Source organism: Hemiscyllium ocellatum, chromosome 5 (genome assembly GCF_020745735.1).
Source record: "Hemiscyllium ocellatum isolate sHemOce1 chromosome 5, sHemOce1.pat.X.cur, whole genome shotgun sequence".
Taxonomy (NCBI): Eukaryota; Metazoa; Chordata; class Chondrichthyes; order Orectolobiformes; family Hemiscylliidae; genus Hemiscyllium; species Hemiscyllium ocellatum.
Genome location: NC_083405.1, coordinates 119746783 through 119774214, shown reverse-complemented (window position 1 = coordinate 119774214; position 27432 = coordinate 119746783). Strand labels below are relative to the sequence as shown.

Here is a 27432-nt window from a genome sequence, read left to right as displayed (position 1 = left end):
CGAGGCTCTCAGCCTCATTCCTGAAGGGCTCCTGCCTGAAACGTGGACTTTCCTGCTCCTTGATGCTGCCTGACCTGTTGTGCGTTTCCAGCACCACTCTAATTTTGATTCTGATCTTCAGTCCTCACTTTAGCCTTCTGTCAGTCAGCCAATCCTCGGTATAGGCCAGTATCTTGCCCCTTACACCATGGACTCTTATCCCATTTTGGAACCCCCAGTGCAGCACCTTGTTAAAGGCCTTCTGAAGCCAAATTGATCACGTCCACTGGCTCTCCTTTGTATAACGTGCTCATTACCTTTTCAAAGAAGTTGAAGATTTGTCAGTCATGACCTCCCCTTGACAAAGCTGTGCTGATTCAGCCCTTTTTTAACATGCACTTCCAAATACTCTGTAATCTCTCCCTTAATAATGGATTCTAAAATCTTACCAATGATTGAGGTCAGGTTACCAGGTTAACCAGTTTTTGGTTTCCTGTGTTGTTGCTCTGCTGATGCTTTGGATGGGAGTGGATTGGTGCAGATAGAGATCTATCAAATGATGATGAAATGGTGAACTGTTCTTAGTCAATTAACTGCTCAAAAGCTAGAGCACAGTGCCAAGTTCTATATTACTGCAGAACAAAATGTTCACATTCCTCTCAAAAATTACACTCAAAACAATTTGTATCAATCCATTTATCACTGTAGTATTGTTTTACCCAAACCACGTCAAGATAACTGTTTAAAAACAAAACAATATAATTTTTCTGTAATGCATCATCTTGGTGGCTTGGTAACGGTAATACTCTACACAAATAGAGCTCTAAATACTAACATACCAATAACGGCAGTCTGAGGATGCAAGACCCAACGATGAGCAACTTAATAAAGACCTTGACTGGCCAACACACTCAATCTCCTGTGGTACTGGAGAATTCTAGCTATGAGAAAAAAATTACTATTCTCTGTCACAACCATCCTGCAAGCACTGTTACTCACCCAAGTGAAAAGCAATACTGAACGCATCTGTTTGAGGTATTTCAAGGTTCCAAGGTAACCACAATGTCTGTTTAACTATACTGTGTTAGAGGACACAGCACAGTACCTTCCATTCAGAGATGCAGACTGTCAAATTCAGATTAATGGCCAGAACTTTAGATGATTTTTAAATTACTGGGTACAGAAAGTAAACAAATTACCCAACATTGGTAAAAGGTATTTTTCAGACGCTTCCACTTGCACTGCAGCCCATATAAAAAAAATTATAATCCAATTTAATTTCTACCTTCGCTAGTAAATAGATAATTTGGTACCTAGGTTTGGTATCCTTTAGATTTAAATTTCCATTTACAATAATGGATGTGCCTCCCATACAAGTGACCATGAACTTTTGCAGCTTTGTTTCATTTTGCCTGCCAGTGATATTCTCCCCCTCCAATCCACTGTGAAGCAGTGAACTACAGGAAGTCAGCCACTTATTGAGTAGCCTGACTGGGAGATCTCATCATGCATAAACACAACCACGGGCAAAGAAATATAAATTTTAACCTAAGCATTAACTTAGAAGGTTTGGCAGATTGGAAAAGAAATCTGGGATACCAGAGGGGTCAGTCTAACAAATCCCTTTAAATACACAAGCCATGTGTGTCATTGCCCCATGGAGAGTGACGATCCCTGAAAGGTGTTAAAAAAGATCAGTGAACCAAGTTAAATAAGCCTTGGCAGCAGGTTTTAGCAGGAGTCAGAACTGGAAGTGTTCACACATGAAAGGATATGACTCATAATCGAGTGTTTGCGTCAGGACACCAGTCAAAACAAACTCTGCGTTGTGAACATCTGGGAAGAACAGAAACAGAAGTTACAAATCAACGACCAAAACTTAACTGCATGGCTGCAAGAAGCATCTCAGGCACAGATAGTTACTCACCGATACTTCGGATAAAATAATCCCGACATAAGTGAAGATCGTTTTCACATGAGATGAGGATTATCTCGGACAAACTCTTAGGAAAAAGAAAAAGCACTTGTAAGTAGGTGAAGGAGTGATATACAGCAACTGAAGAAATCTGTAAATGCAATAGCCCAATTCCATTGCCCAACATTGATTTGCTCTCTTTTCCTATGTTCGAGTGAGTGAAAGAAGCATTTTCAGATGCCAATTGCCAGCAGAGTGCACTCCTATCTCAGACTTAAAGAACCTTATAAAGTGCCATTAACTAACTTCAGAAAAAACATTGCCTTCTCCCTGAGCAAGAGTAGGGATTCGACTTCCAATTTAGTTGTACAGACTGACACATGCTGGGAGCTCAGTTACAATGAACCTCATTTCATGTCAGACCGTCACAGCGAGTAGTTTGGGCTGCATTTGAAGCCAGAAGGTGAAGGGAAGAGAGTGCGAGCTCATTGCACCATCCAATCTCCCTAAACAAAAGAATGGAACAGGGGACTTTAATTACTTTTACCGTTAGCATTATTATGCTCGGTTTCTGCTCATTTTTAAAAAAATTCAGACTCTGATCTAGTTTGAGGAGCCGAGGAAGCAAATGCCCTGGTGGTTTTCTTTTTGAAAACGGGGCCAGTGTCTGCTTCAAGGGCAAAGCCTGGGGTTTCTGCAGCCACAAAGCTCATTCAACAAAAGTGCACATGGACGACCAACCTTGTTCTGTTTATGCTCCATGATTTTGCGATAGGAAGGTTGTTTAGGCAGCAGTTTACCACCCGCACACTCTATGATGGCTTTCATCGTTGCGTGACTGGGGCAAATCCCAGGAGTGATGTAGAAATACTTGCCCTGAAAGAGAGCAGGCAATAAACAGGAAGCTGTGGCAAAAATTACATCCCAGAGTCAAGCTACTTGGCCTACGCGAGCCAAAACTGAGCAACAAGCCACCTCATCTAATCGCATTTCCCAGCATTTGGCTGTAGCCTTGCAGGTTACATAAGAACACCAGAAATAGGAGTAACGCCATTCAGGCCTGCCATTCCATGAGATCTTGGCTGATGTGCCAGATGACTCATTTCCTCTTTTATTTGTTGCAGCTCTTCCTAGCCCTCAATATCTCCATATTTAAAATCTACCTCCTCTTTAAACACTATCAGTGACCTAACTTCCAGGAGTTAGAGGATTCCATACTATGCATGACTGCAACAGGACTACATTTAGGTTCTTCTACTATTAATGCAACAGGAACTTTTCACAGCATGGGAGGTGGCCATTTGACCCACTGTACTTCGGTCTACTTGAGAGCTTTGCTCCAAATGCCCTGCAAAAGTTCATTTCTGAGGTGATATAATTAATTCCCAGGTTCCGTCTGATTCTTTAAAGCAAGTTTACCCCTTTAGGGACCTCGCTCAACAATACTTTGGTTCTGTTCATCCTTGCAGCTTCTCAACTCGTCTTCGTTTTCAGTGTCAACACGTACATGTAGAAGATAAACAATAGCTACAGTTCTTTTCCTTTCTCGGAAGAGATTTGGATAAAGCCTCAGCATGGCTGGCTGCTGTGTGTGTGCAGGTCCACCCGTGACGCTTATTAATGTGCATTGAAATACAACACGCACAGACATAATACACAGAGGGAAGCATATGAACCTTGCCTTGAATAAAGGAGCATTCTGCGCCCTCTTAAGTGACTCCTCCAAACTAAAACAGAAGAGAACTTCTGCTTCTGCGTCTCTCAGGACAAAACTCTGCTCGTCTGTAGGAAAAAAAATACTGCCTGTTAGAAAAGACTGCAGCTTTCGGATGCTCAGGTTAAAAACAAATCTACAAGCATTGAGCTTAACTCAAATCTCTTGCACAACAGAGACTGGCTTCTGGCTAAGACATTGTAGGGGGTCAGCAAACTGCATCCATGCACTGATATCACAAGTAAGTGGGATTGGATTTGTTAATCCAATCTCAACTGTTCTTAACTGTCTTGAGGCACTGCATAGAGGTGGCTAACTCCTCACCGGGGGAACAGCACAGCAGGAGGAGAAGTGGCCCAGAAAAAGTCAACATGTTGGGTAGTTCACCGCTAAGAGGGGGCATTACTCACCAGCCCAGCAAGTGCAGAATTGTGATGAGAATCCCTGGAGAAATGTGGGGGGGGGTGGCGGGATGGAGTGGATACACGGGTTGGTGTAAACACAACAATTTGAAGACATGCTACACATTAAGTTAAAAAAAATCCTCCTAAGCTTGCTATCTGTTATTTGTAGATAAAAGCACAATAAACAAATTCCAGCCGACAACACATTGCCAGTTATTTTTAAGGAAACAGAGTCATACAACGTGGAAACAGACCCTTCAGTCCAACCTGTCCACGCCGACCATGCTCCCAAACTAAACTAGTCCCACCATCCTGCATTAGCCCATATCCCTCCAAACATTCCCTATTCACATACTTATCCAAATGTCTTTTCAACATTGTAACTGCCCCTACTCCACCACTTCCTCTGGCAGTTCATTTGACAAACTAACCACTCTCTGCATAAAAGAGTTGCCGCCCCCATGTCCTTTTTAAACCTTTCTCCTCTCACCTTAAAAATCTACTCCCTAATTTTGAACTCTCCCACCCCAGGGAAAAGCCCTTTGCCATTCACCTTATCTATGCCCCTCATGATTTTATAAACCTCAATAATGTCACCCCTCAACCTTTTACATTTCAGTGACAAAAGGTCTCAGCCTTTCAGCCTATTTTCCTGTCTCGCAACTCTCTAATCCCGGCAACATCTTGGTAAATCTGTCCTGAATGCTGCCCAGTTTAGTTATATCCTTCCAATAACAGGACGACCAGTACGGCACACAGTACTCTAGACAAGGCCTCCCCAACACACTGTACAACCTCAGTATGACGTCCCAGTTCCTATACGCCAACGGTCATAAAAGACATTACATTTTTTTAAAAATTATTTTTGAAACGCAAATGTTCAAAGGCACTTTGGATAGTGAGGGACTGCGTAAATCAAGAAACTTGTTTGGAAAAATTGACTGTGGAAGAATAAAAACAGCAACTGTAACTGAAAATGCAGATTATCCAGCTCTAAACTTATTTTTTATAAGTATGAGAAATACACATTCAATGGAATCAAATCAGCACACGAACAGGAGCTAAGCATATCCAATGATATTGTTCCAAGGTAAAACATGGATTTCATTTAGGGGCTTGCAGTAGACTGTTCCAATATGGACTGAGCAAAAGTGGGCTGCTCCCTCGTTTTCTGGAACATTTCCATAAAGAATACCGTTACGGTGCTATCTTTCTCCTCCAAAGTAATGACATGAAAATAGTATTTTTCTTACAAAATCAGTCTTAGTTTTAAGAGACATGTTGCGTGGTATACAATGCTCCCCTAAGGTTCAAATGAACCCTCCAAACCTTATAATGAGCACATCTAAACTCCGGAAAATTCAAAACACTGAAAGAAAAGGTTGTGCCCCTATCCCGTGTGTTTCGATAGGAGTATTAGCAAGAAGTGACGAGGCAAAGGCACTCTATGCACGCTAGCAATCACAGGCCCCTCTCTGAGGCACTGACTGGAGGAGTAGTAAGGGGCTTGGTTATTCTGGACAATCACGCTGCCACCATGCAGGAAATTTCCGGCTCTGCCATCAGCCATCACCCATTGCCGTGAACAACAACTGGAGGGTGAGAATAGGGAGCCACACATCCAGAAACGGGCATGGGGTCACATGCAGTGTCATCCAAAATTCTTCCATTTCTAGAACTTTGTTATCCCCACTCTAATTCTGACTTCAACACTACTTGATCTCATATCTCAGATGTCGAGGCTAAGGGAAGGCAAGCTGTCTAGAGGCAAGGGAATCAGTGGGAATGGAACTTGGCTGCCCCAGCCCAGAGACACCAGGCCTGTTGGGAACCTCTCATTTTACATCATCTATCCCACAACGGATTGGTGCAGATGGCATGGCGTTGACCTTTCTGCCCACAGAGTAGAAGGTATGGTCAGGTCACACATGCACAAACATTTAATGCAATCGTGTTACATTGTGGCATCCATGACTTAGTTGGCACCAATGTAGGTACGCATGTTCTGCGCTTTGAATGGGTCAGCAGAGTCATGGAGATGTACAGCATCGAAACAGACCTTTCGGTTCAACTCGTCCATGCTGGCTAGATATTCCAGCCCAATCTTGTCCCATTTGCATGCATTTGGCCCATAATCCCCGTAAACCCTTACTATTCATACACCCATCCAAATGCCTTTTAAATGTTGCAACTGTACAAGCCTCTACCACTTCCTCTGGCAGCTCATTCCATACATACACCACCCTCCGCATGGAAACGTTGCCCCTGAGGTCTCTCTTATATCTTTCCTTCTCACCTTAAACCTACGCCCTGTAGTTTTGGACTTTGCCATCCCCAGGGCAAAGACCTTGGCTACTCACCCTATCCACGCCCCTCATTTTGTAAACCTCTATAAGGTCGCCCCTCAGCATCGACGCTCCAGGGAAAACAGCCCCAGCCTGTTCATCCTCTCCCTGTAGCTCAAATCCTCCAACCCTGGCAACATCCTTGTAAATCTTTTCTGAACCCTTTCAAGTTTCACAGCATCTCTCCTATAGGAGGGAGATCAGAATTCCATGCAATATTCTAAAAGTAACAGCTGCAACATGTCCCTCCCAACTCCTAAACTTAATGCACTGACCAATAAAGGCAAGCATACCACACACATTCACCATCCTAGCTACCTGTGAGTCCACTTTCAAGGAACTATGAACCTGCACTCCAAAGTCTCTTTGTTCAGCAACCCTTCCCAAGACCTTACTATTAAATGTCTAAACACTGCCCTGATTTCCCTTCCCAAAATGCAGCACCTCACACAACCTGCACATTAGCAATTAAGCTCTGGGAGACATGGCCTGAAAGGGCTGGGGAGCAAAGTTCAGTCGAGGCTTTTGAATGGAGAGTATTTGTAAAAAGCAGAATGCTTGGGTCTGTGGGGAGAATGCCACGAAGAGAAAGGCTCATTCAGTGAGCACCACCACGATGAGACAAATAGCCTCCTTCTGCACTGTAAGCATTTACACCCTATCAACATACAAAAGTATCAGTACAAGATGTGGAGACCCTATATTAGAGATGTGCATATTCATGCTATGGTCACCTCAAAACTGAAGCAGCCACGGTGCGGTGAGATAACCGAGAGCTCTGAAATCAGTGCCAGTAGCAATTACTGGCACGGTGACTTACCAATAAACTTCTGACTTTTAAAGCTCTCCTCTAACCACTCAGGTGTGACAATGTGATTTACGATGGAGATGGCAGTCAAGAACTTCACTGTACGTGTCACTTTATTTGCCACCAGATGGGTACATTTCTGAGCAGACTCGGCAACTTCACCACCAAGTACATAGAGTTTCTGAAATAAAGGTAGAAAAATGAAGTTGTGCTTTCACAAAAAACCCTGACGTCCGTCAGAAGTGCTGAATATGCACTTACACAGGCACAAACAATGTAGTAACATAGCCAAAGAGGATTAACGCTAGCAATTTTAACGGAAATCCTTGACCTATCATGGCAGGGCACCAAAAGCATCTCTAAACAGGTAGGCGTTAGGAAGTGTGTTGAAGCGAGAGAAGCTGAGAAATAGAGGGGTTGAAAGGAGAGAACTGCTGGGTTTGGGAATATACCGCCCGAAGAGAATGCGGCAGACAGGCAAGGTCATTAGAAGGCAGGGCGACAGGCCATTTCCGAGAGGCATGGAGATAGATCAGCGAATGCTTAGGAGCTGGAGCAGATTACGTGGATAAGGAACCGTGAGATTCTAGAGATCTGAAAACAAAGACCAGGAATTTCAAAATTGAGAGGTGAGGCCACCGTGCGTGCGGGTGGGGGGAGGTGGCATTGTGGGTAAGCAGGTATAAGAGGCACAATGGGTGACCATGACTAGCTAAGAATTCAATCCAGTTTTGTTGTGGATAAGCTTAACTTTGTGCAAGTTGGAAGATGTGAAGCTAACCAGGTGTGCACTGGAGGAATCATGTCTTGAAGTAACAAAGACATGAATGGAGAAAATCTTCTCGATTCTCGAAAAGAAATTCATCATTTGGTTACCAATGTATGTAGACAGTTTGATGACAACTGATATAATGGCTGACAAAATAAAACACAAGAAAGATTTCCCCTGAGAGAAGGTTCTAACTTTGATGTATATTTTTTTTTCCCTGATTGTCTTTCATGGGCTGCCAGAATTGGTTGCATACCCGTAAATTTCCCTGAACTGTGTGGGCTGCTGGGTCAGCAATGAGTTAACTATGTCACACGTAGGCCAGACCAGGTAAGGACAGCAGTAGCCATCGCCCCGAATCACAGAAAGCTAGCATTTGAGTTCAGCACGTAACAGGGAATGGAAAATGTCAGCTTATGTTTCGAATGGAATGGACCAAAAAACTCGGGAGGTTTTGCTAAAATCATTCAAGGCATGAGTCAGAGTAGACCTGGAATACTGCAAACAGTTCTGGTTCCAAATCTAAGGAAAGGTATATTGGCATTGAAGGCAGTGGGCTGATACCAGGTACGGAGGGACCGAATTGTGAGGAGTCAGAGTCCTACTGACCAAAATCTCCATCCACGCTAACCCCATCTCCCTGCACTTAGCCCATATCCTTCTAAACCTTTCCTCTCCATGTATTTATCTAAATGCCTTTTAAATATTGTTAATGTATCTGCCTCAACCACTTCCGCTGGCAGCTCATTACCCTCTTGTGTAAAAAAGGTTGCCCCTCAGGTTCCCTTTTATGCTTTCCCCTCTAACCTTGAACTGTTGCCCTCAACTGAGCAATCGAGTAGATTGGGCCCAGTCATTAGAATTTAGAAGAATGAGAGGCAGCCTTATTGAAGCAAATAGAATACACAGGGGACTTGACGGCATGGAGGTGAAAATGTGTTTCCCCCTGTGGGAGAGTCTGGAATCAGAGTGCATAATTTCAGGATAAGGGGTTGCATATTTAAGACAGACCGAGACGAGGCAGAATTCTCAAAGGGTAGTGAATTTGTGGACTTCTTTACCTCAGACTGCCATCAATGCTGGGTCATGACCTATATTCAGGGCTGAGGTAGATTTTGAGTCAGTAAAGGGAATCAAGGGTTATAGACAACAGGCAGGAAAGTGGAGTTCAGGATTATCAGATCAGCCATGACCTCACCCAAATGGCAGAACAGACCCATTGAACACAATGGCCCACTTTTCTTTGTATGTTTTGTAGAGTTAAAGGAAAAGTGTGTCAGACGGATTTTTACAGCAACTGACAATAGCTTCATAGTCACCATCACGGAGATGAGTATTACATTTCAGATATTATTAATTAAACTCAAATCCCACCATCCGTCTGGGTAAGATTTGAACCCAGTATTAGTTTGGGGCTCTCAATTACAAGCCCTGTGACATTACCGGTACGCCTCAACCTCCTTGATGGCTATTAAGAGATTTTAGGAATAATTTTCTTACAAATTTGCAAACATCACTAACTCCCTTCATCACAGCCAAAGACTATCTTACCAATGGTCTTGCTTTAAGATGCGTGAATAGATCATTTACACTTTGTATACACTGCACTAAAAGTCTCTCAGGGTGATGGCAAGGAGTGGTTCCCACTTGGCCCAGCAGTGTCCTGCTTGAAGACACCAACAATATTCTCAAGGACCAAGACTGTGACACCTTAGACCTCCTTTGTGGTTTCCAGTCAATAGCTCCATTTCACTGGCCTATAGGTGTTGTTTTACCCCCCTTGTGCTCACAGTGTTACCTACATTATCATGGCCCCAGAACACCATTTACTATGTTCTCCACAGGTGACAAACTTGGACATTCCTTCCAATCCTAACTGACGTAAGGCTACTCTGTGATATTATCTACAAGTGTTGCACAGATTTTACCCCTTAATCATTACCCCGGTTTCAATCCAAAGTTTTGTTTAAATCCCATAGCATAGAAGTCATTCAACCCACATTCCGAGGGAAACTAGGGGTAGGGAATAAACACTAGCCTTGCCAAGGAGACCCATGTGCTAGGATGAGGGCAAAATGCTCTCATTACCTGTGATCCTGCACAGATTCACAAGTCAGATTCCACAACGCTATTTCGGGGTTCCATTAGTTATTGGATTCCTGATTAGGTTTTCAATTTTTCATTTTTGTTTGGTGCTCTGATAGCAGATCATTACAGGTGCTAAGTACATTGGGATCATAATTGATCATTTTGAAACACGAGGCAGGAAATTCTCACTTCCCACTTCAAATGCCTTCATCCGACCTACACTACATTCGACAGGACAATGCACTATTTCTAAACAATTCCAGTCAACCACTAGCCCACCCAACCACATCGCAGTATCTAGTAGCATCTTGCATATACGTCTGAGGTTAAGTGGAACTTGGGGAAAGGTGATGGTTATACGTCAATTGTGAGTAATTGGGTGAGAAACCAATTGGGTGTTTTATATAGAGGGAGTTAGTAATCAATGCAGTTAGAGCTGATGGCGAGACAGTTGGAAAGAAGCTCTAACTGGAAAAAACAAAAACATATGCCTAGACTCCATTTAACCAACAGCTTTACCTCTGGTGTTTATCACCCTAAATCTGTCTAGAGTTGGCAGAGATCTCCAGAAATTGCAATCTGTCATTTCAGAATTGTGAATTAATGCCCCTCCAACCTTACTGACACTGTTTGGGGTGAATAGCATGCGGGAGTCTAAACCTAGAGGGCATCAGTTTAGGGGGAGAGGGGAAAGATTTAAAAAGGGACCTGAGGGGGTAACTTTTTCATGCAGAGGGTGGTACGTGTATGGAATGAGCTGACAGAGGGAGTGGTGGAGGCTGGTACAATTACAACATTTAAAAGGCATCTGGATGGGTATCAATAGGAAGGATTTAGAAAGATATAGCCTAAATGCTGGCAAATGGAACTAGATTAATTTAGGATATCTGGTTGGCAAAGACAAGTTGGACTTAGAGGTCTCTTTCCGTGCTGTATGACTGACACTTCAGAACCGACCTCCCTGGTTAAATCCATCTTTAGATTTTCCAATTCACCCGGAATCTCTTTTCAGCTGCACTGCAATGAGGTAGTTAGTTATTGTAACACAGTAAGAGGCTGTACAGTGCAAACTTTCAGGTTGCTGTTGATACTGATGTTTTAGCCATTTATTCCCCCACATTCCCCTCTTCTCCCAATTCAGGGAGGCACCTCAGATGGTTTTGACTGAAGAACGGCAACCTGAGTGTACCACCCGTTAAATGAATGTCAAGACGAACAGAAAGCCAAGTCAACAAATAACCCCGTGGTAAAGGGCATCTGCTGATATGCTGTCCCTAAGCTTTCACCACATTACAAAACTAAAAGACTGCATCCACTTAATGGTTAGAATAAATCACAGGGCTCATCTGATTGGCTGCTCAACGGAAGACCCCTTCAAGTATTACACAGAACAAGAAGTGAGAGACGAGGCGCAGGGAAGGGTTACCTTGATGTACTGCTGAACCTGGGCAGGCTCAAATCCTGTGAACAGCACTGCTGGTGTTGACTCTGGAGGGAGCTTTTTTGATGGTGGTGGCAGATCCTCAATCCTGGTTAGACAGATGACTTGCCGAGTCAGAAACTGTGATCATATCGATGGGAGATAAAAAAAAACCACACAAAGCTACCCAGGTCATCTAGCTCTCTCACCCCGATACCACATGAAGCGCTCTTTTTATTTTCTCTCTCTCTCGAAGACACCGAGTACTGCTCCACAGGCAGACTACAAACATATATAGCAGGAGCAAGCAGGCTATTTTGGTCCACTCCACCATTCAAGATGATCATGGGCAAACTCATTTTAACCTTAAATCCACATTCCCATCTACCCCAGGTAATGTTTCGGCCTCCCTTGTTGAACAAGGAATTAAACGACTGGATTATTAAAGCTGAGGGATAACAGCATACCATTCCTTTTAAAATAAACATTCAGGCGATGACGGGGTCACTTTCTAGGCCAGCATTTATTGCCCATCCCTAATTGCCCAGAAGGCCGGTAAGAGACAACCATATTGTTGTGGGTTAGGCCAGACCAAGTAAGGATGGCAGTTTCCTTTGGTCTTTCTGAATATCGGCAATAGAGTTATGACCATCATTAGACTCTTAATCCCAAATATTTATTGAATTCAAATTCCACCACCTGCCACGATAGGATTCGAACCCAGGTCCTCAGAATATTAGCTGGGTCTGTGAATTAATACCACTAGGCCATGGCCTCCCCTGAAGCTATCAGGATTCAATCCCCACACACATGCACATTGGGTTTGAGTTTGTTTTTCTTTAAAACCATGCGGCTGGTTTGCAATGCAGTGACGTCAGGGTTCAATTCCCACACTGGCTGAGGATACCACAAAGGTTTCCACCTTCTCAACCTTTCTTTTTGAAAGGATTGTAGATGACACTAAACTTGGAAGTGCAATAAACGGGGTGCGGAGGATAATACGTGACTTCAGGACACCACAGAAAGGATGGTAAAACGGGTGGCCCATGCAATGCGGTGCAGTAAGAAGTGAGGTGATAATGGAATGAGGAGCAACGATATGAGTTAAAGGGGATTGAAGAAAAGAGAGACATTAGCATATGTGTGTACAAATCACTGAAGTTGGCAGGACACTTTAACAAAGAAATGACTAAATATACAGGATCCTGGGTACTAAAGCAACAAAGTTCTGCTAAACGGAGATAAAACTGGAGGCTGGTTGCGGCCGGAGCACTGTGTCCAACTGTGAGTATCTCTCTTTGCGGAGGGACGTTCAGACTTTGTAGGGGATGCAGATGAGATTTACATGAATGAGCGGTAAGGTCATACAGTAACTTAGTAGGAAGTGCTGAAGAGATTTGATGGACGTGTTTAGTATCGTGAAAGATTCAAATAGAGTAAATAAAGGGAGGCTACTTCTAACTGATAAAGGGTAGGAACCAGAGGGCTAAAGCCAAGTGCCACATGAACCAAAGATAACAGTGGGGGAAACCTTTCTTAAGAAATGTGGTGATAGGATTTGGAATGCACTACTTGAGGTTAGTGGAAACAGATTCAAAAATGAGGAAATTGGATAAATGCAAAAAGGAGAAAAAAATTGCAGGAAGAGTGGGGAGTGGGAACAAATGGATTGTGTCTTGAAAGGGCTAGCACATATTTGATGGGCAGAGGGGCCTCCTTCTGTACTAGTTTTGTTCTGCATCTCGTCAAGAGTAGGCCAATGTCTGATCCATCAATTTAACATTTAAAAAGTTAATGACAAATACATTATGTAGCATTGTGATTACTTGAATTGCAATTTTTAAAAATGCATTCCATTAAATTCCAAAAGCACTCAAGTTGAGGACAGCAAGAGTTTAAGACAACAATTTGGAGATTTGTGTAATGCAAGTTGTTTCACATTTGTGTCGGTAAAAACAAGGAATGCAGATGCTGAAACCAGAGTCTAGATTAGAGTGGTGCTAGAAAAGCACAGCAGGTCAGGCAGCATCGGAGGATGCTGCCTGACCTGCTGTGCTTTTCCAGCACCACTCTAATCTAGACTCCGGTTTCAAATCTGTGTTGTATTTCAGAGGCACTGAATGGAGAGTTAAGGAAAACCACAAAACAAACCAAACACGGACAACAGTAACTGGAGACACCAAATAACAGCAGTCTGTCACAGACAGACCTGGGTAACTGGCCAAGTCTCCTGAAGTCTATAATTGCGCATTCTCCACCACACAGGCCAACGCAACAATAAATCTCAAACTCAATGAGAAAAGCTATGGTCATAGTCACCTTACCTTGCTCTTTTCACAGGAGGTGGAACGTTATAATCATTTTGTTTCTGTTTAATCTGGAGACGTACATTCTGCAAGGTAAAAGACAGATCACCAGGACACCTTTAGCAGGTTCACAGAGGAAAGAAACATCACTCATCTCAATGGGAGCTACGCCAGCAACGATGTTCCACACAAGTCCTAGCACCCTTCATCTCATACCCAATACTCCTGACACTGTCTTTCATTTATGTTCCCCTTGCACTTATGTAATTTCCTCATGAAGAGGATCTACACAATTGATCTAATCTACACCCCGAGGTAGGAACTTACCTGGTTGGGTCAGGAAATCTCTCCTGAACCCCTTTAGTTAGACCACACCACACTTCAAATATTGTGTACAATTCTGGTCACCCCACTACGAAAAGGATGTAGATGCTTTCGAGAGGGTACAGAAAAGGTTTACCAGGATGCTGCCTTGTAATGGGGGATTTTAGCTCTGAAGAAAGATTGGATCGACTGGGTTTGTTATCACTGGAATGCAGCAGGTTGAGGGGCTGCCTGAAAGAAGTTTAGAAGATTGTGAATGGCATGGACAGTGGCAAGTATGAGGCTTTTTCCCGGGGGGGGGGGGGGGGGTGGTCTCACACACAAAAAGGGTGATGAGTGCTTGCAATGCATTGCCAGAGGTGGTGGTGGAAGCAGACAGAATAGCAGCTTTCAAATAGCACCTAGACAAATATGTGGTTAAAAAGGGAATAGAGGGAAATGGATCCTCTAAGTGAAGACAGTTACAGCATAAAAGGGCATGATGTGTCAGCTTGGAGGGCCAAAGGATCTGTTCCTGCACTGTGTTCCATGTTCTTTCACAGTTATCACAGGATATTTTCCATTTATGGCCCTAACTCTCCATTGCAGATGAAAACATCTATTCTACATGTCTAGGAGAAAGTGAGGACTGCAGATGCTGGAGATCAGAGTAAAGAGTGTGATGCTGGAAAAGCACAGCAGGTCAGGCAGCATCCCAGGAGCAGGAGCAGTTTCAGGCATAAACCCTTCGCCAGTTTCCTGATGCTCAAAACATCGATTCTTCTGCTCCTCGGATACTGCCTGACGTGCTGTGCTGTTCTATGTCTACCTTTACAAAGAGCTCTCCAAGGTCGAGAAGGCATCACATTTGCAAGCTCCATTCCTGAGAGAGATGTGGACATCACCACTTGGCCAGCATTTATTGCCCATCCCTGGTTACCCTCAAGAAGAAATCTGAACCACTGTGGGTAGACCCACAATGCTGTCTGGGAAGGAATTTCTAAGTGAAGTCTATCAACTTGCTAACTCAACTACAAGTTACCAATGTACAATGCAATTTACTCGATATTGTTGTGACTCAAAACATTAAAGTTTTCTCCCCATCAATGTGCCAGACCTGTTGAAGTTTTCCAGCACTTTCTGCCTTACTTCCAGAATTCCAACATCCGCGGTCTTCATTTTCATTTACTATTGCCTCAGTTTATAGGGGAAGTGATGGCCTAATGGCATTATTGCTAGACTCTCAATGCAGAAATCCTGCCATGGCAGATGATGGAATCTGAATTCAATTTTTAAAAATCTGGAGTTCTAATGATGTCCATGAAACTGTTGACAATGATTAGGAAAAAAACATATCCATCTGGTTCACTAATATCATTTAGGGAAGGAAATCTGCCAGACTCATCTAGTCTGGCCTACATGTGAGTCCAGTTCCACAGCAACGGGCTGACTCTCAACTGCTTTCAAGGGAATTATGGCTGGGCAATAAACCCTGACCAAGCCACACCCCATCTTAATTCATCAAGGAACAGCGCAATTAAAGATGCTGGCGGTAGGCACTATTGGAACAGGGAATTGGTGTAGAATGCTAACACCTCCCAGAAACATCGCCAAAAGCTATCATATGCTTGACACAAAGCTGCTCACTGGCATTCAGTTCAGGTTATGCAAGGGTTACTTGGCTCATGATTCTGCAGCCTGGGTATAAAAACGGACAAAAAAAAACTGAGGGACGAAAGTAATTGCTCTTGACAGTGAAGCTGCCTTGGATGAGATTGCGGCATCGGGGAGCTCTGAAAACCTGCAGCCTATGGGAACTGGGGGAAACACACTGCAGACTGAAGCCCGAAGTAGCAGAGAGGGAGATAATGGTGGCTACAGTCAGGCACCAGCAAAGGGTCCTCAGCTGAAACACCTTCAGCTCTTTCAATAATGACCCTCTCTTGATCCTAAGGTCGAGAGTGGGGCTGGTTGCTGATGACAGCACAACAGTCTCAACGGTTTCCTGTGTCAGAGAACTCCACAGGCTCACCAATCTCTGGGCGAAGAAATTCCTCCTCATCTCAGCCCTAAAAAGGCCCATCCTTGAGCGTTAAGAATCTGAACCCCGGGTTCTGGATTCTGCAGTCGTCAGGAACATCCTTCCACCCTGTTAGAATTTTTTTACGTTTCTATGAGGTATATCTCCCGATTTTCTCAATCCGGTAAATACAAGCCTAACCGATTCAGTCTCTTCCCAATATGTCAGTCCTGCCATCCCAGGAATCGGTTTGGTAATCCTTCTTTGCAGTCCCTCAATGCCATTCCTCAGACACTGAAGTTAAATTCCACCAGCTACCATGGTGGGACTCGAGTCCATGCCCCAGTGCATTGCCTGGGCCCCTGGATTATTCGGGCAATTTTTATCACTATGCCACCATATCCTCTTAAGATAAATGCAAATGCTTTCTTTAGCCAAGGTATTTTGATGTACATCATTTGCATTGAAATAATAAACCTGCTTTGGTTTGATTAAAGCAAATCTACTCAATCTCCCACAAGTCTACACGCATGGCTTTTAGACTTAGATTACTTACAGTGTGGAAACAGGCCCTTCGGCCCAACAAGTCCACACCGACCCACCGAAGCGCAACCCACCCATACCCCTACATTTACCCCTTACCTAACACTACGGGCAATTTAGCATGGCCAATTCACCTGACCCGCACATCTTTGGACTGTGGGAGGAAACCCACGCAGACATGGGGAGAACGTGCAAACTCCACACAGTCAGTCGCCTGAGTCGGGAACTGAACCTGGGTCTCAGGCACTGTGAGGCAGCAGTGCTAACCACTGTGCCACCGTGCCGCCCCCACTTATTCTGGGGGAAAAGGACAAAATTCAGGAGGGGGTGAAAAAGGGGTAAAAACTACATAGTAGCAGTCAACACTTGAGACAGAGGGTAAGTAAACATGGTCATACCATCAACAACTCCGGAGAGATCTTCAGTGGCATCCGCCAAGCAGCTGGAAACAAAAATGGAACAGAATTTAACCAAATCTTTATCTGCCAATGATACAAATGCCACAGAAAATATTGCATGCAGTTCTGGTTGCCACATTAACAGAAGGACGTGGATGCTTTGGAGAGGATACAGAGAAGGTTTACCAGGATGTTGCTTGGTCTGGAGGGTTTTAGTTACGGAGGAGAGGTTGGATAAACTCATTGTTTTCACTGGAAATTGAAAGACCGAGGGGCTCCATTTACAAGTCTACAAAATTATGAGGGGCACAGAAAGGGAGGAAAGTCAGATGGCGTTACCTAGTTTTGTTCTGTTCTATTCTCTATTTTCCATTAATATTTTCACAGGAAGGATGGATAAGTTAATCACCTTTTCAAAAAATAAGAATGGCAACTTACAGATATTTAACTACCTTTAAATTTGGCACAAAGGATGATAGCACAGTACTAGAGCGCTGGCGGTGCTTTTGGAATTTAGGGTTTGTTTAATTTTATCTGAAATAGGAGTAGCTGATCTACTGCTTCCATTAAGAAGCTGAGCTTTGTCAACACGGGCTACAACAAAACCGTGGAAAATGGAATTGTGGGGAGAGGGAGAGGGAGAGGGAGAGGGAGAGGGAAAGGGAAAGGGAGAGGGAGAGGGAGAGGGAGAGGGAGAGGGAAAGGGAGAGAAGTTCTTGAAATGCATTGTGTTGGTCAGGGTTCAATATGTCAACTCCACTTACAAACTGGTGAGGATGTCTAGCTGAAGAATAGCAAAATAAGTCCACTCGGACTTTATTCATGAGGCAGCTACGGGGTTGGGAGGGGGGTAAAGTTTTAAGGAGCTTTTAGATAAGCACATGAATATGCAAGGAATGGAGGGATAATGGACCAAGGGCAGGCAGAAGGGACTAGTTTAACTTGGCATCATGTTCGGCACAACATTGTGGGCTGGAGGGCCTGTTCCTGCCCTGCACTATTCTGCCAGTGATGGTGAAAATTCAACATGGCAACCAGCTTGGGTTTCAACTTGGCTGAGGGATCCGGATGAACCTCTCAGCTTTTGCCATTCCATAAAAACCAGATGAATTTGGCAGCTGAAAATTTCACGTACGATACCTAAAAGGTTTGAAACCAGTTGTGGATTGGGGGCAAGAGGGTCCTGGAGGTTGAACACTGTGTAGCGACTGTGCTGAATCTGTCGCAATGCGTCGAAGTTCCCGAGGAGAATGTCACAGAGCCACTGAGCGTTCACACACGGTATCCTCCACTCCTTCGCCTTCTCGTATTTCAATCCACACGGTCTGTTCTCAAGACAAGCCACCGGGAAAGTAGAGTCAGTTCACTTTCAAATCAAACACCAAGAGGAAATCTCACCATACTGTACCCTGCCCCACCACAATCTCCATCCTCTCACTCCACAACTCACTGAGTCAGTACTTTAGAATTGCATAATCAGCTCTTTGTAAAACGTCAAACACTGACTCCATGTTACCAACATGCAATGGCAGACTTACTGAAAATGAATTCTCAACAGTGTCTATTACATGACATTTTGGAGAAATTTGGGGGCAACAGTCATTTTATGAATTCAATATTTTTTTGTAAAGTTGTCCGATAATCATTGAAAACAAATTCAGCTTGTTTACCAGTGTCCTTCAGGATTAGGAAGCCACTGTCCTTACCAATGGCAGAGCCAAAACACCAGAAAGATCTGGCAACTGCAAGGTGGTGTCATATACAGACCGTACAGTACCTAGGCGAATTTCCTCATGTTAGAACTTCCTCAATAATTATGAATAAAAATCTGATTAAGAAATTTTCAGGGATCAGATCATAGAATTATGCAGTAGAGAGCCTTCAACCCATCAAGGCTGTCCCACCCAAAATGCACCACAATCCTCACGAGTCCCACTGTCCCACACTGGGCTCAGCAGCTTGAATGATAAAGCATTTCAAGAGCTCATCAAGTACTTATTAAAGTTTGTGAACTTTTCCACCTCCACTACCCTTGCAGGCAGTGCATCCCAGACCTCCATCACCTTACTCCCTTGTTACGGACCTTTTGACTAAGGGCACCAGCTGCTTTCGGTTTACACCGCCCAAACGCCTCATTATCTTATACACCTTGATGTACTCCAGCCTCTCTTCATAGCTGAGACACTCCATCCCAGGCAATACCTTGGTGTGGTATCCATTGTTCTTGCCTGCACAACAGAAATAAGTCCACCACACTACATTGAGTTGGTTTGCTTTTGAAAATAAATAACTTTTCTAATATTGTTTCATATTACAGGCAACTCGACTTTCTTACCGTTGGCTGCATGCATGTAATTGGTTTGCGCCAGCAATTGCATTGTCAGAGATCACTTTATCAAGTAAAATCATAAGGAGCACAGATAAGGTGACCAGCAAAGGTCTTCTGGGACTGCAGATGCTGGAGATCAGAGTCTAGATTAGAGCGGTGCTAGAAATGCACAGCAGGTCAGGCAGCATCCGAGGAGCAGGAGAATCGACGTTTTGGGCAAAAGCCCTTCATCAGCAAATGTCATTTCCCAAGGGTGGGAGCATTCAAAAGTAGGGGGCATAGGCTTATGGTTCCAGGAAACAAGATTTAAACAGGACCCGAGGGGTAACTTTTTCCACACTGAGTCTGGTGCATGCATAGGATGAGTGAGAGGAGGTGCTGGAGGTTGGTATAATTACAACATTTAAAAGGCTGGGTACATGAATAGGAAAGGTTTAGAGGGATATAGGCTCATTTGTCAGCATTTGGCCCAAGTCAGATTAGGATGTCTGGTCAAGGTAGACGAGTCGGGCCGAGGGGTCTGTTTCTGTGCTGTATGACTCTCACATATTGGAATTCTCCTGACTAGGACACTTTCCCAGCAATTTTTCAAAACTTTGCGTTGATTTGCAGGCAAGGTAACTCTAAACAAACCTCTGAGCCAAGTGTTAATGAAGCCTAAAGTCACTTAGTGAATCTTACGTGGTATGCATTTGTGTGGCTACAGTACAAAAGGTAAACAGTAGCAATTTGTAAGAAATATTGCAGGCCAGCTGCTTATCCGTTAGCGAGACAGCAGATGGTCTCGAACAGTTGGCGGTTCTGCTTGCGAGCAATCCATGGCAGACAGCAACTGATATCTTTAGAAACAAAGATCTTTAGCTTTTAGAAGGAGAATGCAATGGAGTGTCACTGAATTAACCCCAAGTGTTATATACAGCTTGAATGCAAAATCAACTGTGGTACTTATCCTATTTTCCAACTAAAACGTACATCGCTATCCTGTGCCCCATTAGCATATATCCCCCACTTGCCAGTTTATTATCACCAATAATTGTGAACATATGATGCTCTAACACAAAGGACTGGGATCCTTCACTACAAAATGCAGAGGTTCTGTGCTTGTGCATCAAGGTCAGCACTAAATGCAGAAAAAATGATTCCAACCATTCACCATTCTTGAAGCACTCGGTCTTGGCCGGACATTTGTCTTCACAGTATGCTATTCTTTTCTACAAGCTGCACAGAACGGTAGCTGTAATAATGGTGCAAAATACAATACCATCAAGTGTCTCCCCTGTCCTAGAGACAGAACAGTTGTGGACCAGATTTGCAATAAAAGTGCAAATCCCAATTGCAGTAAGCCCCATTCAGACTGCTTGTAGTCACAAGCTAGTTCCTAACCACTGAGACCTGCTCACTAGCCAATACTGCCCAAAAAACTGTCTCCAGGACCTCACTGCTCCTTACTTCTGTCAGCTCCTCCAGCCTCTCAACTGTTCACGACCTCAGCTTTCCTGCAATTCTGGCCTCTTGCATATCCTTGAGTGTAATAACTAAAACTAAAATCATTGAATTGCGGGTGCTAAAAATCAGGAACAGTAACTGCTGGAAAAACTCAGCAGGTCTGGCAGCATCCGTGGAGAGAAAGCAGAGTTAACTTTTCCAGTCCAACAATCGCTCTTCAGAACAGATGCCTGGGACTAAAGCTCTGGAATTGTCTCACCAAATCATTGTTACAAGACACTCCTCATGAGCTACTCCTGTGTTGAAGGCTTGGTTGACTTGCACACCTTCTAGTGGAATCACATCCTTCCCATAGTGAGGCTGTGACCCGAACTGCAAATAGTACTCCAGTTATAGTCTAACCAAAGTCCTGTATAGCTCCAACATGACTACCCTGTTCTTATAATCTATGCCTACCACTTATAAAGGTCAGCATCCCATATGAATCATAGAATCCCTACAGTGTGGAAATAGGCCCTTCAACTCAACAAGTCCACACTGACCCACAGAAGAGTAACCCACCCAGACCCATTCTCCTACTATTCTACATATACCTGACTAATACGCCTAACCTACACGTCCCTGAACACTGTGGGCAATTTAGCACGGCCAATTCACCTAACCTGCACAGCTTTGGACCGTGGGAGGAAACTGGAGCACCCGGAGGAAACTGACACAGACACAGGGAGAACGTACAAACTCCACACAGACAGTCACCCGAAGCTGGAATCAAACCCAGATCCCTGGTGCTGAGGCAACAGTACTAACCACTGAGCCACTGTGCCCTTTTAATTACCCAATTAACCTGTTCTGTCATCTTCAGGGATCAGTGGACAAGCACTCCAAGATATCTCTGTTCTTCTGAGCTTGCAAGTGTCTTGCCATTAATTGAGTACTCTCTTGTCTCATTCCTCCTCCCATTTATCAGGGTTAAATTCCATCTGGCATTGAGTTGGCCATCTGACCAAACCATTGATATAGGAATGGATGGTCATCAATAAACCTAAATTGAGAACTCAGAATAAGAAAATGTGTAACATGTTACCGTAATTTGAATTTTTATATAGAGATAAAATAGGTCCTGTGAAGCTAACTTTTAAAACAAAGTTCAAAAGGTGTTTTGAAGAGTTAACTAATCAAATCATTTCAAGAAGGCATGTGATTTGAATAGTCTCCAACAGGATACTTGTGACATTCATTGACGAAGCTGAAGTTTTGATATGTACAGAAAGCCAGTAAGGCTCTGACGGATTTGAGTTTAGTTCAGAAGATGCAAGTTTCAGTACAGAAAGGTTTCATCACAGCAGAAGGGTAGTACGTGCAAGCCAAGCTACAAAACCTCAAACTGAAAGAGTTTTTCTGTAACAGTGTGTGTCGTGGTTTTTAAGCTGCCAAAACTGGGGAAAAAAGTGGAAGCCATAAGAAACGAATAAAGATTTCAAGGCCATCAAAATCAGTAAGTCAGTAAAGTAAGAGGGCGTCATGGTGGCTCAGTGGTTAGCATTGCTGCCTCACAGCGTCAGGGACCTGGGTGACTCAGGTGACTATCTGTGTGGAGTTTGCACATTCGCCCCGTGTCTGCGTGGGTTTCCTCTGGTTTCCTCCCACAGTCCAAAGATGTGCACACTAGGCAAATTAGCCACAATGATGGGTGTGAGTGTCAGAGGAAAATGGGTCTGGGTGGGTTAATCCGAGGGTCGGTGTATACTTGTTGGGCCAAATGGCCTATCTCCACACTGTAGGGAATCGAATTGAATCGAATCTAACAAATCGAAGGATTAAGATAGAAGTGACATTTTGCAGGGATTGAGAATCTATAAAGGATGCTGCTAGGAAAAAAAAGGTTAAAACTTTGCTTTGCAGTTTACCTTAGTATTATTTTGAACTGTTTGTTCCAGTTATAAACATATTATTCCAGCAATAAACTCATTGTTCTTTTGTGGAAGAATACTGCCAACCTTGTATGAATATATTCAATGACTAACAAATCACAAAAAATTAAACTCATTATCTATCAAGCCAGTTTTCATTCAGGGATCAGACTTGGTCAGTATTACCATCAGCTGAGATAATAAGAGGAAAACGTTTCACCCAAAGAATGATGAGAATGTGGAGTTCAATAAAACTTGAAGGTTGAAACGAATTGTATAGGTGTATTTATGAGGAAGCCAGGCAAGCATACAAAAGAGGAAGGGAACAGAGAATAATAAATGATAGATTCAGATGAGTAAAGATAGAAGCTAGAATGCAGCAGAAACATTAATATGGACTGGTTGGGCAGAAATGCCCTACCTCTGTGCCATTTATCTTAAGTAAAGGTCCTGTTTGCTTAGTTCCGCGCCCCCCCAACCCCGATTTTAAAATTCTGTACAAATAGAATCAAATGTCTTTCAGTTTAGAACTTGACAAAGCATCACGTGACTAAAGACTGAAGCCCGTTACAAAAACATTCTCGGCTAGCCCAGATCAAAAGCAAATGTTCAAAATTGAATCAAATTTACTGTCAAAACAAGCTCGAAACAATGGGTTGCACGAGCAAAGTGTCCAGCATAAATCAGTCAAAGACACACGCTCACCACCAGCACCAGCAAATTCTCTTATTGAGGTCCAAACATCTGAGCAAATGGGACTTCAGTTAGAGAGACTGTGGAAGTGATTCTAATTCAAGTAGAGTTAAAAATAAAAATCGCTCAACACTTGGCTATAGTCCAACAAATCCTTGTACTTCCAATTAAACCTGTTGGGGTATAACCTGGTATTATGTTATTTTTAAACTTTGTCAACCTCAGTCCAACACCAGTACCCCCATATTATACTTCCAGCAGGTCAGCGAATGTCAAAAGAAGATTTCATTGGGATATTTTCAAAAACGCAGTAGTTTTGATACTTCCTCCTTATTCAGTCTTTACAATATCAAGATGGTTGGTCCTCAGAGGTCACAGATATTAAAAAAAAGCAGGGACAAGATGAAGAAAAGTAAAATAAAAGAGTTATGATCTGGAAGAGTTAAAATCTGTAAAGCACCGCCTGAAAGGGTTGCTGGAGCAGATCGAATTGCAACTTTTAGGATGTTAAATACCTGATGGAGGAAAAATAAACTTTGCATGCTGAAGGTTAAGTGAAATTGCATGGGTCAATTTGGATTGGTCATTCAAAAGGACTAACATAGGCATAATGGGACTAATCCTGAGCTCTACCCATTCAATAAAACCTTAAGCGAGAAGTATTTTTAGTTTAGCATTCCGACCGAATTGCATTCTGCCACATTAGCTCCATCACTGCCACTTAGAATTGTCTCCCATTAATTCCCAGTGCTCTCCTCACCCACTCCTCAACTGCTCCAGCCCACAAATACTTGAAACTTATGACAGGTAGTCTTTGGAAAAAAAGACAGGGAATCATGATGAACCATAATTAGAGCAAATGTACCTTTGACTACCAATTATTTCACTCAAGAAAGCAGTTGACCATCATTGCTCTCAAGAGTACCAGACCTTCAGGCATGTAACTGTAATAATTCACTCCAGATGACCTTGATACTCTCCATAAAAGGATTCTGTACAAAAGTGCTTGCCGTCATTTTAAAGGTGTACTCAACCAAACACATTACAAGCCAATGAAATACTAAAAAAAACTTGGCAGACAGCACATCAGAATTAAGCTGCTGAAAGCCAATGTCTTTTTCTTTTGCGGTGACAAACAGTACCCTTCACTAACAATCACCGCCATTTCACATTAACAATCAGAACTTACTCTTTGCAGATGAGGACAGTGTTGCTGCGGCAGAGGTATCCCGTATACTTGGCCCCGGCTAAATAACCCATCAGCTTCAAGTCAGCTCGATCGTTATCCATGAAGCCAGTGACAGAAATCATCTGCAAAGTCACAGGAAACAGTTCAGTTTGTTTTTCCAGACCTGCTGCATCAAAGCAGCTTTCATCCATGGACAGCAGAGAGAGAGGTGAAGAAAAAGACAGCACAAAAATAGGAAACCAATCTTTCCCACCATGCCAGCTTACTTAAGACAAAGGACCTTTCTGATCCTCAGACACACTATACACCGCACTGGTGTTTAAGTGCAGCATTCTGGAATCGCCAGTTAAATTGAGGATTTATTTCTTGATCTGTCCGATACATTGGTAAACCTGCCTCTGGGTTTGGTATTTCACATGATTATTTGTTAGTCTGGTCGTTGCCAAAGTGAAACTGTGCACCAAAAGTGAAAAAAATAAATCAGACGTTATCATTGCGATGGGGAGCTGGTGAGGCCACAATAGAAATGCTTTGTGCAATTTTAATTTTGGTTACCCTTACCTTTGAGTAAAAAGTGAGGTCAGCAGATGCTGGAGATCAGAGCTGAAAATGTGTTGCTGGTTAAAGTGCAGCAGGTCAGGCAGCATCCAAGGAACAGGAAATTCGACGTTTCGGGCAAAAGCCATTCCTGATGAAGGGCTTTTGCCCGAAACGCCGAATTTCCTGTTCCTTGGATGCTGCCTGAACTGCTGCGCTTTAACCAGCAACACGTTTTCTACCCTTACCTTTGACAAGCACGATCCAATGTTGGGCTCAAGGACTCGGGATGTTGGTGAGTAATTGAGACACTCCATCAAAGCTTTGCTTTTCAAAGTTCGGATGCACACCAGCTTATTTAAAATGTTGTGAAGAACACAATTGTCAGTAAAGGGATCATGAGTTACAGGGATAAGGATACAGGAAAATGCAGATGTGGATAATCAAGTCAGCCGCACTCTCCCTGAAAGGTGTAGAAGACTCTATAGGCTGAATGACCTCCTTCTGTCCCCTATGTTTCGAGGGAGAGGGCCAGCTAGTTACCTTATATTATTTTGGAGATTTACTGGCAACATGTGGAGGCTTCTTGAGCTCCTTAACTTCCCATTTTACAGATTTCACAGCCCCACTTCAGCTGGGGGATCACCACAACCACAGAGCTCCTCGGCCATTGTGATGAAGCAACTGTAGCTCGTTGAGCTTTGTCAGCTCGGGAAGGTCCGGATTGGAAGATTATGCAGGCGGCAGTACAAAAACTGGCCCATGGGCTAACAGACGTGACTCCTGGGTACAGCTCATCCCAGGACATGACTACTGTCTAGTCCCCCACCATCCACCTCCCAACACTGAGGAACTATGACACACTCTCTTGTGCTCTCTCAGGACATTATTGCTAATGCACTCAAAAATAGACCATGCACAAAGCACAATCTTTCTTGAACACAAGACAGCTATTACTTCAGCCAACTGAACTTGTCAGTAGCAATGCTTCAACAAGACCGACAGCTTTCATTAGGATTCTGATTCAGGACCCCTCTATAATTGCTTTCCAAAGAGAATAGATGAAATGAATGGTTTGAAAAGTTTAAATAATTAAATCAGTTCTGGACACAGGCTCTGTTGCGCCTCGATTCTATTATGGCCATCTGTCTAATATTAAACTGTCAAATGGACCTTTGAGTAATAGCTGTTCCTCTGGCAATGTGTCTAAAAGGACAGTAAAATGCAAGCAATCCTCAAAGATAAAAATCAGGGTTCAAAATCAGAATAAATAACAGAATAAATTAAGTACACAGTGACAGCACTGATACTTTTCAGAGGAAGATAGAGGCAAATTTTCTATTTTATTAACCATTGTTAAATTGAATTTAAATCAAACTGAACCAATTCATCATTTTACAGCTAGGTGCAAGTTACCAATGATGCAACAGCTTTAAAATTAGTGTTTCTAAGTCAGTGCTTCTAAGTTAGCGTTTCTAAGAACTGAGTTCGTCACTCTCTCATTTTCAATCACAGGGTTCCAGGATCAAACCCTACTTCACTGCCCTCAGAAAAAATTCCAGGTTGATATCCAGGGGAGTACTGAGGCACACTGCACTGTCAGAGGTGCCTCGTTTTGGATGAATCATTAAACACAGGATTTAAGGGTGTTGCCAGGGTTGGAGGGTTTGAGCTATAGGGAGAGGCTGAATAGGCTGGAGCTGTTTTCCCTGGAATGTTGGAGGCTGAGGGGTGACCTTATAGAGGTTTATAAAATGATGAGGGGCATGGATAAGGTAAACAGTCAAGGTCTTTTCTCCAGTGTACAGGAGTCCAAAACTAAGTGAGAAAGAGAAGATTTAAAAGGGAACTCTGGGGCAACTTTTTCACACAGAGGGTGATGCATGTATGGAATGAGCTGCCAGAGGAAGTGGTGGAGGTTGATACAATTGCACCATTTAAAAGGCAAGGAGAAAGTGAGGACTGCAGATGCTGGAGATCAGAGCTGAAAATGTGTTGCAGGAAAAGCGCAACAGGTCAGGCAGCATTCAAGGAGCAGGAGAGTCGACGTTTCGGGCATGAGCCCTTCTTCAGGAATAATGCCCGAAACGTCGACTCTCCTACTCCTTGGATGCTGCCTGACCTGCTGCGCTTTTCCAGCAACACATTTTCAACATTTAAAAGGCATCTGGTACATGAATAGGAAGGGTTTTGACGGATATGGGCCACATGCTGTCAAATGGGACTATATTAATTTAGGATATCTGGTCGGCATGGACGAGTTGGACCGAAGGGTCTGTTTCTGTATTGTACATCCCCATGACTAGCTTGAATGGA

At 43.4% G+C, this 27432-nt stretch overlaps 1 protein-coding gene across 1 annotated transcript in view; it reads right to left on the bottom strand.

The window, feature by feature from the left end:
* paxip1 (PAX interacting (with transcription-activation domain) protein 1) overlaps positions 1-27432 on the bottom strand; it is a 118583-nt gene that overhangs the window by 6612 nt on the left and 84539 nt on the right. The window contains exons 11-20 of the mRNA XM_060825136.1: positions 24580-24701; positions 18153-18337; positions 17013-17056; positions 13767-13834; positions 11449-11551; positions 7178-7346; positions 3576-3676; positions 2636-2770; positions 1907-1982; positions 1756-1815 (exon numbers count right to left, since the gene is read on the bottom strand). Of these exons, the coding sequence (XP_060681119.1) occupies positions 1756-1815; positions 1907-1982; positions 2636-2770; positions 3576-3676; positions 7178-7346; positions 11449-11551; positions 13767-13834; positions 17013-17056; positions 18153-18337; positions 24580-24701 (1063 nt within the window). The remainder of the gene's footprint in view (positions 1-1755; positions 1816-1906; positions 1983-2635; positions 2771-3575; positions 3677-7177; positions 7347-11448; positions 11552-13766; positions 13835-17012; positions 17057-18152; positions 18338-24579; positions 24702-27432) is intronic.